Source organism: Ursus maritimus, unplaced genomic scaffold (genome assembly GCF_017311325.1).
Source record: "Ursus maritimus isolate PB19 unplaced genomic scaffold, ASM1731132v1 scaffold_14, whole genome shotgun sequence".
NCBI lineage: Eukaryota > Metazoa > Chordata > Mammalia > Carnivora > Ursidae > Ursus > Ursus maritimus.
In genome coordinates, this window is record NW_024423786.1 from 70,333,938 (window position 1) to 70,349,175 (window position 15,238).

General features: G+C 59.1%; 1 protein-coding gene across 2 annotated transcripts in view; it reads left to right on the forward strand.

The window, feature by feature from the left end:
• Positions 1-3,386: 3,386 nt before the first annotated feature.
• MAP2K3 (mitogen-activated protein kinase kinase 3) overlaps positions 3,387-15,238 on the forward strand; it is a 28,139-nt gene continuing 16,287 nt past the window's right edge. For both annotated transcript variants that reach the window (XR_567181.2, XM_008685944.2), the window contains exon 1: positions 3,387-3,621. Coding sequence is in view for 1 of the 2 variants with exons in the window: in XM_008685944.2 (XP_008684166.1) it covers positions 3,573-3,621 (49 nt within the window). In the remaining variant the exon portion in view is untranslated. The remainder of the gene's footprint in view (positions 3,622-15,238) is intronic.

The following is a 15,238-nucleotide window of genomic DNA, read 5'->3' on the forward strand; positions in this document are numbered from 1 at the left end:
GGTGAGAACAGCCCCCCATCTCCCACTACTCCAACCACACTGTTATTCCCGTAGAAGCCATCTACCTCAGGGCCTTTGCACATGCTGTTCACTCTGTCTGCATGCCCTTCCACCAGACATCCTCATGACTCTTCCCCCACCTCCTCAGCTCCGCGCTTACATGTCACCTTCCATGACCCTTTTCCTGACCTCTGTCTTTAAGAGTATAGTCCCCACACCCACACCCACTCCCTGCCCCTTCTGTCCTTTGTCCCATAGCACTTATCCTCTGACAGAGTATAATGATATAACCTAGGCATTTTGCTTGCCTGGCTTGCCCACCAGACCATCACCTACCGGAGAGCAGGGAATTGTGTCCGTCTTGTTCAATGTTGTGCCCTCAGTGCTAAGCATACAGTAAGTGCTCAATAAATAGTTGAATGAATGAATGAATGAATGAGCTTCCCCAGCCCTGGGTTCCTACCATCCTTTCTTTCCCGTCCTCTGTCATCCCGGGTCCCTCCCCGCCTCGGCTCACACCCACACCCTAACTTTGGCCACACCCTCTTGCCCCCTGTGTCTCAGTTTCCCTGAGTCTACAGAGAGGGCTGTTAGGGACATTCCTTCTCAGAGTCTGCGTAAGAGGCAACCTGCTGTGACCCATCGAATGCTCCTTCTGCTTTCTGAGTGATCGTGGCGTTCTTCAGCCTTCCCCTGCTCCCGAGAGGCAGAGAGTGGCCAACAGATGCTGCCGCAAGTAGCTAAGAAGAGAGAAAGGTCTGGTGTGGTGCTTCCTCTCCTGGCCGCAGTGCAGCTCCGCGGCCCCATCTGGCCCTTACTCGTGGCCCCTTTCGCACCTCCAGCCCTTCCCAGGGAGACTACATTTTTCTGCCAGACAAGCTCCTATTGATTCTTCAAGGTCCGGTCTCAAAGTCACTTCCTCTGAGGAGCCTTCCCTGACCTCACCCAGGTGGTGTCTGGCGCCTTCCTGAGACTCTTGCTCATGAATCTATTTATAGCACCGTGCATGGAGTTTTGTGATTCTTGGGCTGTCTGTCAGGCTCCCTGACTAACCGTCAGCTCCTCCAACCAAAGGGCCTGGCCTGAGTCATATGGGTGCCCGGGAGGCTGGCACGGGACTAGAGTCACTTCATCGATATCTGTGGCATGCTTTTCATCCTTCCTTTGTTCATTCCTCAAGTACTTATTAGGCACCTACTATGCACCAGGCCCTGGGCTGTGCACCAGGACTGCGGCAGGGAATGAGTTGGCAAGATGCCTGCCCAGCAAGGGGTGACGGTCCAGAGGGAGAGCTGGATAAAAAACAGAGCAAATAGGAAAGGCATCAGTGGCATGAGTTCTGGGCTGGGAATTAAAACTGATATGGGGACATGACCAGGAACGCCTTTTAGAGGAGTTCATTTAAGTGGAGGCCTGCAGGCTGGAAGGGAACCACCACAGGAATCCTGGTAGGAAAGGGGTTCCAGGCAGAGGAAACGGTGAGGGCGGAGGGCCCGAGGCAGGTGGGTATTGGCATGTTCAAGGAGCAGCACTGAGACCTTCGAACATAGCAAGGAACGGAGAGGGTGAGGGGGCTCATCGGAAGCATGCGAGTCTGAGCGGATGGCAGGAGCCTGAGCCTAGAAAACCTGTGGGACCAGGATTACATTCCTGGTAGGGATGTAGCTGCTGCTGGATGCCCATTTTACAGATGGATAAGCAGCAGGTCCTGAGGTGAAATGACTAGCCCAGGGTCACATGACCCATTGGGAACAGAGCACTCTGCACACCCAGGAGTGGTAAGGCTGAGATGGCTTCCTGGAGGAGGTAGCCCGCAGTGTATTTACAAATATTTCCCGGGCATTTAGGAAGTGCCAGGCCCTAAGCCAGGCACTTCCAAGCCCACGTTCATGAACCAATTTCAGAGAGGTCTCATTGTCCCCGTGGGACAGGTCAGTAAACTGAGGCATGGAGCTGCTCCATGACTGCTACTAGGTGACAGAGCTGGCATTTGAACCCATACCTGTCTGAGTCCATAGATGATGACTTTCCACCCACTGCCCAGAAAGGGTGAGCAAGAGACGCAGGAAGAGAATAATGATAATATAAATAACATACCCCTTCCTTATCTAATCGGGCCCTCTCCATCATTGTGTGGGTGGGGCCCTGCAGGGATCACCCCTTTTTACAAACGGGCAAGCAAAGGTCAGCTGCCCGCTCCAAGCATTTCTAGCAGGTGGTGGAATCTGCTTCCCTCACGTGAGGTCCCAGGGAGGCCGCATACTCATGCCTGCCCAGAGGCGAGGGGCTGACCCCTTGACCTTTGCCAGGAACTTCCCGCCCTCACTAGTCCGTAGCTTTCCATCTGAGTCACCTGATCCCCGGGCCAGATTGGTCAGTGGCTCCTAAAATCCCCCTAGCTCCACGTGGGAGCAGAAGGGAGGACCGGCCTCTGTGGCCATTACACACAGCACAGTCTGTATACACAGACGAGGCCCCAAGAGCAGAGAACCAAAGGCCCACCGTACTCCCCCCAAGACTCACTTTCACCGTGTAGAGGAGGGCGGCAAAGACACAACCACTAACGCTACGTGTACCGACGTCTCACTAGGAAGCACAAAGTTCAGTCCTGTAGCCCATCCGTTCCCCGGTGCCCGACCCACGGCGGTGGCGTGCGCTCGGTGGATGTTTGCAGAGACAGGGAACAAACGCGCGCACGCCGGGCATTGTGCTTAAGCCCTTCGCAACCTTCGGTCAACCAGGATTGACGGCCTGCCAAAGCCCGACTCCCGATCTCGTGCTCCCGATCAGGCAGGGCCGTTACGGTCGCTTTTTCACGCAGGTGAAAACTGAGGCTCAGGGGTTACCAGACTGGCCCAAGGTCACCGCCTCTGGAAAGTAGCCAAGTAGGGATCTGAACCCAGGTCTCGCCCCGGGGGCGCACTTTAACCCGGCCACTGCACCCCGCCTTCCCGCTCCCGCCACCCGAGGATACCTGGGGATTTTCCCAGGTTACGCACCCCAGGCGGGCCCACCGAGCGCTCGGGAGGGGCGCGGCGGCGCGGGGAGAGCGCGGGGAGAGCGCGGGGGCGGGGCCTAGTGCCTGACAGGCGCGAGGCGGGCTCGGCGAGTCCCGGCCGGTGGGCGGAGCCTGCGTCTTGACAGGCAGCGGGAGGGACCCGGCTCTAGCCTAGCGGGGGGGAGACCGAGCCTGAGTCGCCCGGGTTTCCCGGGTGGAAGGCGGGGTTTGACAGACAGTGGGAGGAGCCGGATTTGGGGCCAGCAGGGGCGAGGCCTGTGCTTGACAGGCAGGGCAGGCCGGCGTTTGATAGGCAGGGGACGGGCCCTGGAGACGGACGGGCCAATCGGCGTGCAGGGGCGGGGCTTACGTCGGCGCCGTCCGGCCGGGGCCCCCGCGGCGCTGCCCAGTCTGGCTCCGGCACCGCCCGTCGCGGACGCGTACTTGCTGCCGCCGCCTCTGCTCCTCCGCCGCGCCCGGGCCCCCTGCCCGCAGCCATGAGCGCACTCCGCCCGGGTAGAGCCCGCCGCCCTCTAGATTAGTTCCTGCCGCCGCCCCTGGACCCGCCTGCACCATGGAGTCGCCCGACTCCAGTCAGCCGGCCAGCATGCCCCAGACCAAAGGTAGGAACGCCTGGGAGGGAGCGGGGCTTGCCCCCCGCGCCCAGTCGGGCCCGGACTGCGAACCCCGACGTCTGTGTGATCCCGTTCCTGTCCGTCCCGGACCCAGGCGGCATTCCGGCCTAGAATGCCTCCCTATTCGGGTCTCGGTCTCAGCCTAGACCTCACCTGGACCCCCAGTTTAGGCCTTGGGACGGCACTCAGGCCCGAACTCAGGCTGGGATCTCGTTCTGATGACCCCGCTCCAGGTCAGAAACCTCACTCTGATCTCCTCTTGTAGGCCTTAACTGCACCCAGAGCAGGCATTCTCCCAATCTGGGTCCCTCAGCTGGATCCAGGTGGGATTCACTCTGATCCTGCACCCAGCCCCCGCTTGCACTCCCTGGTCCCAGGGCTGGATCCACGCTGGGATTTAAAGGACTCCCCGTCTGAGCCCCAGCAGTGCTGCCCTGCTGGGGAATCTCACTGTAAACTCCCCCCGCCCCATGTGGGTGCCCTGGCTACACTCCAGCTGAGAACTCACTCCTCTCCCCCCAACTCTCTCCATCCTTGTAGGCCCCTCATTGCCCCATCCCTGGCCGCTTGCAGCCCTGCAGCCTTGTCTCCGAGGAACCTCTCCTGGCCTCCCCCACATCCTAACACACAGTCCCCCCCCCCACCCCCAGCTCCTCCTTGTCTTGACTTGCAAGCTTCTCTCTGCACTTGGGGAGCTCACCCTCTTCTGCTCCCCTGTGTCTCCAGGGTTGATCCATACCGGGCTTGTCCCTGCTGCCTCTGGGTCCTAGGCCAGCCGCTAGGCCAGGGTGCTGGCTGTGCAATGGGCTCGCTCTTGTCTTCTCCAAGTAGCTTGCCTTCCTGGAAATTTTTGTGAGGTGGCGGCTGTGGCGGCAAGGCAGCAGGATTTGTCATGCGGGGCAGGGGGAGGGGGTGAAACTTGGAGGGTGAAAGGGGGATTTTTGTGCGTGTGTGTGTGTGTGTGTGTGTGTGCGCAGGGAAGAGGAAAGGATGTTTTTGGCATGTCAGGGCCTCGGCAGGCTAGGCTGTGTGAGATTTCCAAACCGGACATAGCTGTAATGAATGGGCTGCCTCCCGGCTCTCTAAACCTGCTGCTGCCTCAGCCCAGCAGCAGGAGTATCTCTGGGCCTCAGTTTCCTTATCTGTAAAATGGGAGTAATCCCGCGTACCTTGCGTGGATTTCTGGGTCTGATATGAAGTAGCAAATACGAAGGAGTTTCAAGCGAGCACAGGGGAGGAGGTGAAGAGCGCCGCATGGCACCTGGCACACAGTAGGTGCTCAGGCAGGGACAGCTGCCCACACCTCGTTACCGCTTTCCTTGTTGGGAAGGCCTCAGCCAAGTGGGGTCAAGGCCTTGCCTCTGTTTGGGTTGCAGCTGCAGAGTGAGGTGGAGAAAGGGAACAGAGGGCACTCAGTGGGGCTCTTCTCGGGGGTGGATCATGCCTCTCTTTCCCCAGAGGGGCCGGGGCAGCAGGAGGGCCTGTGGGGTCCTGGGCATGGTGTGGGTGCATCTCTGCCCCTGCTGCCAGCCACGGCGGTGGCTCTGGGCCAGAGCCCGGCCGGCCCGGTGGGCAGGGTAATTACGTCTTACGTAAGTGGGAGGCCGGATCCCTGACCATTGCCCAACCACGGTGAGTAACTCAGGAGGCACTCGAGGGGGGAGGCGGCTGGGGAGGGACTTGGACTGCACAGACCTCGTGGAGCTTGGGAACCGGGAAATCATACGCTTCTCCATTCTGGAGAACCAGGAAATCAGACCCTTCTTTTGTCTGGCTTGGGGTCTGTGCCTGGCTTGGTCTGTGCTGTGGGACTTAGGGCAGGTCCCTCAGCTTCTCGGGGCCACAGTGTTTTCATAGGCAGAACGAAGAGGTTGGAAGCAGTGTTTGTCTTTGAATGCTCTTTCAGCTTTTCCAGGCAGGCAGTGCCTCATCACAATAAAAGTTGAAGTTGTAAAGTTGTGAAGGGAGAGGGGTCACAGGTGTGGAGGGAAAAGGGAATTTGCGGAGGCACTGTTTAATTCCATGTGCTGTGTGACTTGAGTCCTGGTGTTGCCCTCTCTGAGCCTCTCTGCAGAGAGAGAACCAAGATGAATTTCCAGTTTGTGGGTCCAGGTAATAGATGATCCTGGGTGGGTTAGATGGAGGGTCAGGAGCCTCTGCAAGGCTCAGGGACCTTGTCAGCCTCTTCGGGGGTCTGTGGAAGGATATGGTGGGGAGCCATAATACTCCCTCGCCAAAAATCCTGAGTTGCCACTTACCAAGCTTTTTTTCGTGTTCCATGTACTCTCCCATTTATTCCTCACAGCCCCATTTATAGATGAGGAAATTGAGGCTCGGAGGTAGTTAGTGCCTTGCGTGAGGTCATACAGTTGTGACAGGTGCAGCTAGGGCTCTGTCCATGACTGTGTCTCTCCAAAGGTCTCCTCAGTGCTCCTTTATGTCCCATTCCTGTGCTGGATGCTTGAACTGAGCTGGTGGGGACCCCCCTTCCCCACCTCGCCGTCCCAGCTGGTGGGACACTCCATTATGCCTTTGTCTAGTCTGCAGTCCCTGAGCAGGGACTGAGCCAGAGGTGATGCCTCTTGTGTGCACAGCCCTTTACAGTTGGCACATTTTATATTCACTGCAGTCTGACCCATTTGACAGATGACAGAACTGGGGCCAGACAGGAGGAGTGGCTGGACTGAGTCCATAGAGCTGGGATTCTCACCTGTGCCCGCCCCATCCTGGGCACAGGGCCCTCCAGCATTGTGCTCTTCTCCACCTTCTCAGAGGAATTTGAACAAAACAGGGCGTGGTTGGCACTTGACCTTAAGGGAGCTTTACCTTTGAGCTTCCTGCCTCGCAGCTGGTGCGCTGCTCCATCCTCTGTGCCACAGGCCTGGGGAGTTTTCCGGGAGTGCATGAGGCCCCAGGTCCCACAGCCCTGCTGGTTTTCCCCAGCCTCCTTGCCCACATGCCATCCTTGGCTGGAGTCAGAGGCCAAGGGCGGCTGGCGTGGGGGCCAGTGGTCAGGGGCACCTTTGCTTGGCATGGTGGGTCTGCTGCTTCAAGCCACATTTGTCCTTGGGGATACCATATGCATCCTGTCACCGCCCCGCTGCACTGTGAGTGCCGCCCATGCAGGCGTGTCATGGTTGATCTTCACATGGCTCCAGGCTGCCCAGTGGGGACAACTGAGGCTTTAGGAGCACTGTCTGTGTCCTGGCCCTGCCAGCCATGGCTGCTGTCCCCCCCACCAACCCCCCGTCCTGTCCCGTCCCTGCTGTCGGAAAGACTGGAGGGTGACACCTTGGGGACTTCCCCCACCCCTGGTGTGACGCACAGGAAACTCTCTATCAGCCAGCCCATGGCTCCAGGCCTGAAAGGAGCAAAGTTCTCAGTTGCCTGTGTGGGGAGAAGGCTGGGGCAGCGGGAGGCTTCCGGTGGGTGAGTCAGCGGGCACTGGGTGCTGACTCACCCGCCGGGCATGCCAGCCCAACTGGCTGCTGCTTAAAGGGGCGATGCCTGCTGGCTGGTGGGCTGGGAGGGGGGCTGTGAGCCCCGGCCTTGCAGGTCAGCATCTAGCCCTGAGATGGGCATCAGAGGTGGCCCCTTTCCTGGACCTCAGATTAGGCTGGGACCTTTGGGCAGGCCCGCCTGGCTCCGTTCCCGCCCCGCCCAGGAACTTCCTCTGTTAGGCAAGGACCCTGCTTCCTCTTGCTCATGGACCAGAAGCAGGTGGTGGCGGCTGTTCACCGCCCTTGGCCCAGGGAATCCTTGGGCTCGGATGGACTGCTGGGGACTCTGGGAGGCTGGGGAGGAGTGGTCGTATGGGGTTGGCCTGAGCTCCCGGTGTGGAGAGGTAACCACGGTCAGATTTCTGGCCAGGGTCTTCTGCTGTGTGTATTGGCAAAGTTACATTCACTGCACTCTGTAGGTGATTTCAGTGCCCTGGGCTAGGCCCACCTTTCCGAGGAGAGGCCTCAGTTTCCTCACCTGCAGACTGGGAAGCGGGACCTTTCCTGCCTGTCTTGCTGGCAGCCACAAGGATGGATGCAGACAGCCTCATTCCGGTCTTGCTAAGTGTTAGGTAGTGGGCCAGTAAGACTGTCCTCAGTCCCCAAAGAACCTCAGCCAGACAGGAAGGAGGTGCAGAGCCTGGGCTCAGGGGGTAGACAGGCCTGTGTTCAAATTTTGACTCACTTCACCGCTTCCTGACTTCCTCTCGTGCTCTCTCTGACCCTCAGTCTCCTTTTCTGTAACGTGGGAGTAAACACTCCTGCCTTGCAGGTAGAGACTGGAGCCAGTATCTGTGTAATGAGCGGCATCTGTTGTTGTGTTCTTGTTATGGTCATGGCTGCTATTTGGTGATGGTGAGTAAGTAGAACCCTGACCTCTGGAGATGGGCTCGTAAGCCCCACGACACGAGGACTCTGGCTGCAGGGTCCTGTAATGCCAGCTAGGATGTACCAGGCTCTTTCCCCACTGGTCCCCAGGCTGGAGCTGGGGCCTCCCATTGCCTCTTGGACCTTCCTGGGGGGGGGCTGTGGGCAACAGAGAGCACTGCGGCTGGCCTCTTTTTGCAGGTCTGCCTCCCCTGAGCACAGGGAAGTGTGGGCAGGGGATCGGGAGGATGGGCCAGCCTCTCAGTTGGTAGAACTTCATCGGTGCCAGGCACGGTGCTGGCTGTGGGGATACAGGGGCAAGCGAGGGCACCCTGACTCTCAAAGAGCTCCATCTGAGGAGCAGGAGGAGGCCTCGGGAGTCGTGGCTCTGAGAGTCCAGATCCAAGGTCAGGCGTGTCAGTGGATGGGGGGCCAAGAGGAGGGGGAGCAGTTGGGATGCAGGGCCTGGCTGGGTGCAGGGCCTTGGCGGCCATGTGGAGTGTTGTCAGGGTCTCAGGAGGGGTGCTGTGTGTCACTGTTCCGTCCCAGAGGAAGAACGCTGGGGGGCAGCACAGAAGATGCCATGCGGAGAGCCCAGCCCTGCCAGACGGGGCGATGCGGCGGGCCTGCCCTGAGCTCAGCTCCTGATGTTCCAGCCTGCAGCCCTCTGGGGACTGTCCGTGCCTCTCCTCGGCCTGCCTTCTCGGCATGGCCCACATGAGTCAGGCTGGCTTGCCCAGCTGCTTCTGTAGATGCCCTCCCTAGCACTGACCATGGAAACCCCAAAAAGCTTCATATAAAAGTCACGAAGAACATTCAGGGCTGGGCAGTGGCAGCCTGGTGGGCCCCTCTGCAGCTCACAGACCCCAAGCCTGGGGGCTGTATCCAACTCGGAGGAGGGTCACCAGGCTCACCCTGAGGGGCTTTTATCCCCTCTTTCCCCCGAAAGGTTCCTGTCACCCTCTCCCTGCCCCGAGGGTCCCTTTCTGGGATGTCACGGCTGAGCTGGCATTCCAGGGGCCGTCGTGGCTTCTCTGTCCTTCTCCCGGCTGGTGCCCTGCTCCTGGGCGGCTCTGCACTGGCCCTGTTAATGCCTCCTGGCTGAGCCCCACCCTGGCAGGTGGGGCCTTCCTTTCCTTTTAAACATTTAAATTGTAACTATATCACAGACACCAAAAGGATATATAAAACGTACCTCTGTATTTTAATGAATAAAAATAAAATCAAATCTGTGTACCCAATACCCAGCTAAAGAAATTGAACGTTACTGTACCCCAAAGTCCCCCCCAGGATTGTACCTCCCTAACAACGGTCCTGACTTTTGTATTAATCATTTTTTTATTAAGATTTTATGGGGGGGGGGAGAGCAGCAGAGGGAGAGGGAAAAGCAAACTCCCCGCTGAGCAGGGAGCCCGATGCAGGACTCGATCCCAGGACCCCAGGATCGTGACCTGAGCCGAAGGCAGATGCCTCAGTGACTGAGCCCCAGGCGCCCCTGGATTAATCACTTCTTTATTATTTTTTGAACTTGAGTTCTAACGTACGAGGGGCAGAGTTAAGCTCACCATCCTTCAGGATGGGGCCTACGCGGCTGTGTGGTGGTGGCGAGAGGCTGCAGTCAGCTGGCTGGGTTTGCGCCCGTCTCCCCCACTCACGAGCTGTGTGGCCTCAGTCTGTATCACGGGGACGATCCTAGAACCTACGTGGCAGGGTCGTGGCGAGGATTCAGTGCATTGGTGTTTGGAAGTGCTGGGTAGGGGGCCGGCTCAGAGTTCGTGTAGCTGAGTGTTCGCAGCTGTTCTTGTTGCTTTAAGCGGGTCTGAAACTCCCGGGCCCAAGCTGTGCGGTGCCGGGCCTGCGTAGCTGGAACCTGACAGCTCTGACTTTCCTCCTCCGCGTCACTGTGCTGATGCCACCGGCTTCCAAGGTGCGTCCTAAGGATTGTGTAGGCCAGTGGCTGGGAGGTGACCAGTGAAGGGCCTTGGATGTCAGGGGAGATGTTTGGGTACTCTCAGGAAGCACGTAGAGGGCTGACGAGCATTTCTGTGCGCCCACTAAGTAGGTGCCCCGTCCTTGGTGGTGGTCGGAGGCCTGCCCGAGACTGCCGTGGGTGCGGGGCGGGGGGCACGTTCCCTGCCCTCCCCGTCCTTCAGCGTGTCTGTGTCTTGGCCTTCTGCGGTACCCCTGCCTTCCTACTAGTGGTCCAGCCTGCCCTAGACCGACTGCCAGGGTGGTGCGAGGGGACCCTTGCTGGGGGAGCCTGTGGGCACTTCCGGTGGGAGGGGCTGCTTCTAGGCCCAGCTCTGGCCCAAGTCCCTTTGTGGCCTCCTGGGCCTGAGTGTTCTCATCTGAGCGAAGGGAATGAAAGAAAACACCTCTCAGGCTGCCGTTGAGAGTGAGGAGTGATGAGACCTCTCAAATTCAGGGACACCTTAGGTGCCCTTCAGTGCTGAATTGGACCCTGAGCTAGGTTCTGGCGTTTTTACCACCGAGAATACTGTTGTAGCTCTTCTCCCCATCGACCCCGTGTTCTGTAAGATTTTATTTTGATGCAAATGGTAATAAAAGCAAGACTGGCCTTTGTTAAGTGAAGGTGCTTTTACCATGTTGCAGGGGCAGGAGCATGCGGCCAGGCAGTGCCTTCTGGTGGCCTGGGTGACCTCACAGTGGCCCCAAGTGGAGACCTGTGGGAGCTCAGCTCACGAGCCGGAGCAAGAGGAGTGTCCCGTCTCCCCGAGGCCCTGGGAAGGTTAGGTGTCACTCCGGGAATGTCCCTCCGTCGTCATAGGCTCTTGAAGCCCGGACTCTGCAGTCCGGGGGCTTACTTGGCAGTCTGGGGCCCACCTCGACGACTGAGGGCGTTTGGACCAGGGTGGCCACTGATCCGACCCGTGTTGTAGCAGACATTTTATGCGCACTGTCTCATTCAGCTGTCATGGTTACCCAGCAACACGGGTGTGTTGCCATCCCTGAGTTTTACAAGTATACCGGCCTAGAGGGGGGAGTGACTTGCCCAAGGTCATACAGGTCTGTCCCAGGTCTGTTGTGGTTTTTTTTTTTTTTTTAATATTTTATTTGAGAGAGAGAGAGAACAAGCAGAGAGAGCGGCAGAGGAAGAGGGAGAAGAACGCTCCCCGCCTAGCAGGGAGCTTGACGTGGGACTCGATCCTGGGACTCTGGGGTCATGACCTGAGCCGAAGGCAGCTGCTTAACCGACTGAGCCACCCAGGCGCCCCAGTCCCAGGTCTGTCTTAACAACCCCTGACTAGTCCTCACCGTGACCTGGAGGTCAAGGCCATTGCACTGGCCAGAACAGCAGGGGAGGAAATGGGCTCAGGGAGGGGGGTGTGGCTTGCCCACAGTCACACAGCAGCTCAGCAGCTCCAGTCCCCTGGTGGCCCGGCCTGTCCTTCTGCGCTCACCGTCTATCGGCTTCTGCCCCGGTGGCTTGGGAGATGCTCTTGTGGCTGCGGGTGAGGCGTGCGGAGCCAGGATCTGGGGGCCTGGGAAGTTGGGGTCTGTGTTCGAGTGCTGGCACGTGACCCTGCACAGGTGTCCAGGTCCCTGGCCCCAGTGTCTGCACTGGGCTGTTTCTGGGGCACCGTCTGGTTGTGAGCAAGTCCTCCTGCTGAGGGCCCCCAGGAGGGACACCAGCGAGCCCGGCTCCCCCTTTCACTTGGAGGAGGCGCCCGAGGCCCAGACGCACAGCAACCCGGGACACAGATTTATGCAGGTGTTCTTTCTTTTTTATTCTTTTGTTTCAATTACTTATATTTAACCAGCTGACACTGAGTGTGGTTAGGAAAATCTCAGAGGGGTAGAAAGGCAGTTTCTTGCTCCTTGGACTCCTCTGTAAACAGACCATCGTTCTCTGTCTCACAAAATCTGTGCTTCTCCTGCATAGAGCTCAGCCCGTCATCCTGCCCAGGGGCCCGCGAGATCCTTGCCAGTTCCCTGGGCCAGTCTCTCGATTTTACACACCCTGGGCCTCAGTGCCCTCACCTGGAAAATGGAGACCTGTTCACCCCTGCCTCTTGGGGTTGCTGCCGAAGGGATCCAGTGAGATGTGGTGATGCTTAGCACGGGCCAGGCACACAACAGGCGCTCAGCAAATGTTGGCGGCTCGCTCTTCTTTTTCTCCTGTGGGACTGGTCCGTTAGGGATGAGTTCCTTAGGTGGGTTTGGGTAGTGCTGGGTTGCGTCACGCTGGCGGCCCTGTGAGCTCCCAACTACCGGCACCAGGGGCCCGACTCACATCGCCCTCTGGGTCCTGCACCCAGGTGAGAGCCGGCCTCTCTCCCCACACCCGCCGCGCTCTCCCCCTTCCCTCTGTCTCCTCGGACCGGATCCTGTGCAGTTGTGTGCCGTGCCTGGCCCTCTTGGCTCTAGAGCACTCCTCCTTCTCGCCCGCCGTGTGTCAGCGTCAGGTCAAATCCCACCTTGTACCTGTCCCCAGCTTCCTTTATTCTTAGGGCCCTTAGCATGCTTGGCGTTCTGTGTACACATTACACGTGTGGGTTTTGTTGTTAGTTTGCTGTTCGCTTGTGGGCCTGTGCGTCCCATCAGCCCCAGGTTCGGCGCTGGCGCGGTTGCCATTTTGGGCTGGGTCCTTCTCGGTCATCGTGGCTGGGCGTGCACTGTGAGTTCTGGAGCAGTATCTCGGCCTCTACGCATGAGATACTGGTGGCGCCCCCCCCCCCCAACAGACATTGCCGCGTGTCCGCCGTTGGAGCTTAACTGGGCAGGGTCCCGTCTGCTCGTTGCAGAAGGGACGGGCGCTGCGAGGTGGCAGGCGCAGTCCTCCCCACCTGCTCTGCGGATGAGGAAGGCCCTGAGAGGTGGAGGGAAGGGGCAGGAGCCGAGGGCCTCAGAGGCCAGGGCCTGCCCAGGTGGCCAGCACACCGCAGGAGAGAGGGCAGGGCCTTGGGGTTGAGTGGCCCCTTGCGGCATCACCTGTCTCCCACCTGTGGGACAGAGCACACGGCGCGCTTGGCCACACGTATGGATGCTCAGTAGACGAGAGAGCCCTTCATCTATTCTGGGACCTTAGGGACAGGGCGCCACAGCGCCACGGATCCAACTGGTCCCCTGCCTGGGGGAGCCAGGTGTGTCCTCGCTCCCTGCCAACACTTGGTGGTGGCCCCCGAAAGCTCCTCAGTGGCCTCTTCACAGAGGGGTACCAGGGGGTCGAGACTCCAGCCTCAGACATAGGTGGGACTGAGTGCCTGGCTCTGCCATTCCTGCTTAATGTCTTGGAGCGTCAGTGGTGCTGTGACCTGGGTGCTCCGAGTGCTTCATCTGGACTCGCCCACGGAGCAGTAGCTGGGGCCGGTGTGATGTCTGCAGTGAGTGGAGATCGTGACTCTCAGGTGGGGGCATGGGCTTGGCGCATGGAGCCATCAAACATCAGCTCTCAGCTCCCCGCACAGTGGGAGGAGGTTAGCCCGGGTGGTCTTTCTCTAAGGGACCCACATAGGATAGAGGTGACAAGCTAAGTGGGCAGGGGCTGGGAGGGGACACGGGCAGCCTTGGGCCGTGTGGCCTGCCACATCTGTGGCGGGCCCGACGCTCAGGGCCTAAGACTTCCCCGGTTGGAATTGGAAAGCTCAGGAAGCACCCAAAATACCTCAAGGGTAAGCGGTGGGAGTAATAAATCAGGAGCAGCCGGTGTTGCTTTTGTCGTTGGGAATCCGGGGTTGTGACTAAACGTGACCGTGTGTGGGTGAGTGGAGGCCCCAGCAGGGTCCATGGTGAGTGATGTTCCACCCCTCCCCCTCCCACTGTGGACGGACCCTGAGAGCAGGTGGTACAGTCCAGTCTATTTAGAATCTCCCTAAGGCCTCAGGGCAGGGGCGACGCAGGGGGTGGGGAGACCCCTCTCTCAGGCTTTCTGTTGATGTTTGGTCATTGGAGCTAAACAGGCCCGTCTTCATGTCTGCGCCCTACCAGACTCTCACTGTGTCACCTTGGTCAAGCTGCACCTTTTCTCTGACCCCCTTGGTACAACAGGTACAGAGTGGCTGTGTGGGGCCGAGGGCCTTCTGTTATTTGGGGTCCTGCGGGTTTCCAGATGGCTCAGTCTGATCTTCGCCCGTCCAGCACCGCTGCAGCGTGGCGCTGATAACCTGGGAGGACACGCCTGATAACCTAGGCTAACTGTGGGTCCGTTATCCTCACTTTACCATTGATCTCTGCTGCCCAGAGAGGTTAAGTCACTCGCTTGAGGGCACACAGCTAGGAAGTGGCAGAGCTGCAGTTTGAACCCAGGCTGCCTGACTCGAGTCAGTGCTCATGAGCAGTTTTCTAGCTGCCCCTGAGGTAGTAACTACAGAACCATGACTTGTGCGACGTGACAGGAGCAAAGCCAGCGGGACCCAGGGAGAGCCAGGGACAAGGGAGCTTAGCTGGAGTGATCAGGAAAGCCTCTCTGACTAGGCAAAAGGTGAGGATCATAGACCAGTTAGGACAGAGTTGCAGGGAAGAACGTTCTAGGCAGAGGGAACAGAACGTGCAAAGGCACTGCGGTGGAAAAGAAGGCAGCTTATTCAAGGAATGGTGAGCAGGAGGAGATGAGAGCAGGACCAGGCAGGGGTAGGAGTTGTGGGAATCCGGGTGCCTCTCTTCGCGGTCTTGTCCTGTACGTCAGTGGCGGAATTTCCTTGTTCTCTGCCTGTGCTACTGCTGGGAGGCTGGACAGGGCCGAGGACACACAGATGCCTGGCACTGTGCCCGCCTGTGCCAGAGGCCCTGCAGGCTGAGGCTGGCAGGCTTGCCGTGGTTTGCTGGTGGCCGCCTGTGAACCTGTGTTTGTTGTGGTGACGGTCGTCACATCGGGCCCACACCTGGGCAGCCCTGGGCTGCCTGGCCATCCGGGCCCAGCACTGACGTGGATGGCAGACAGTGGCGGCGGCTGGTGGCCTGAGGCCTCACCCACTCCCTCTGACAGCTGGGGAGCTGCCCCACAGAGCCCATGTCACTCCAGACACAGGCCTGGTGACCCTGACGGGCTGGCGGGTGAGAAGGCCAGGAGCCTCCTCCTTCTGAACCCCCAGCCCATGTGCTTGGAGCAACGTCAGTCCCTCCACAGGCCCAGGGGAAGCAAGTGGTAGCTCCGTTTACCGAGTGCCTCCCCCACCTGGCCCGGCCGCAGGAGTAGAGGCTTCCTCTACCGTTAGGGAAACTGAGGCCTGGTGAGGGGGAGCCCGTCTCCTGACATGTGCAGATCTCAGGGTTGGAGA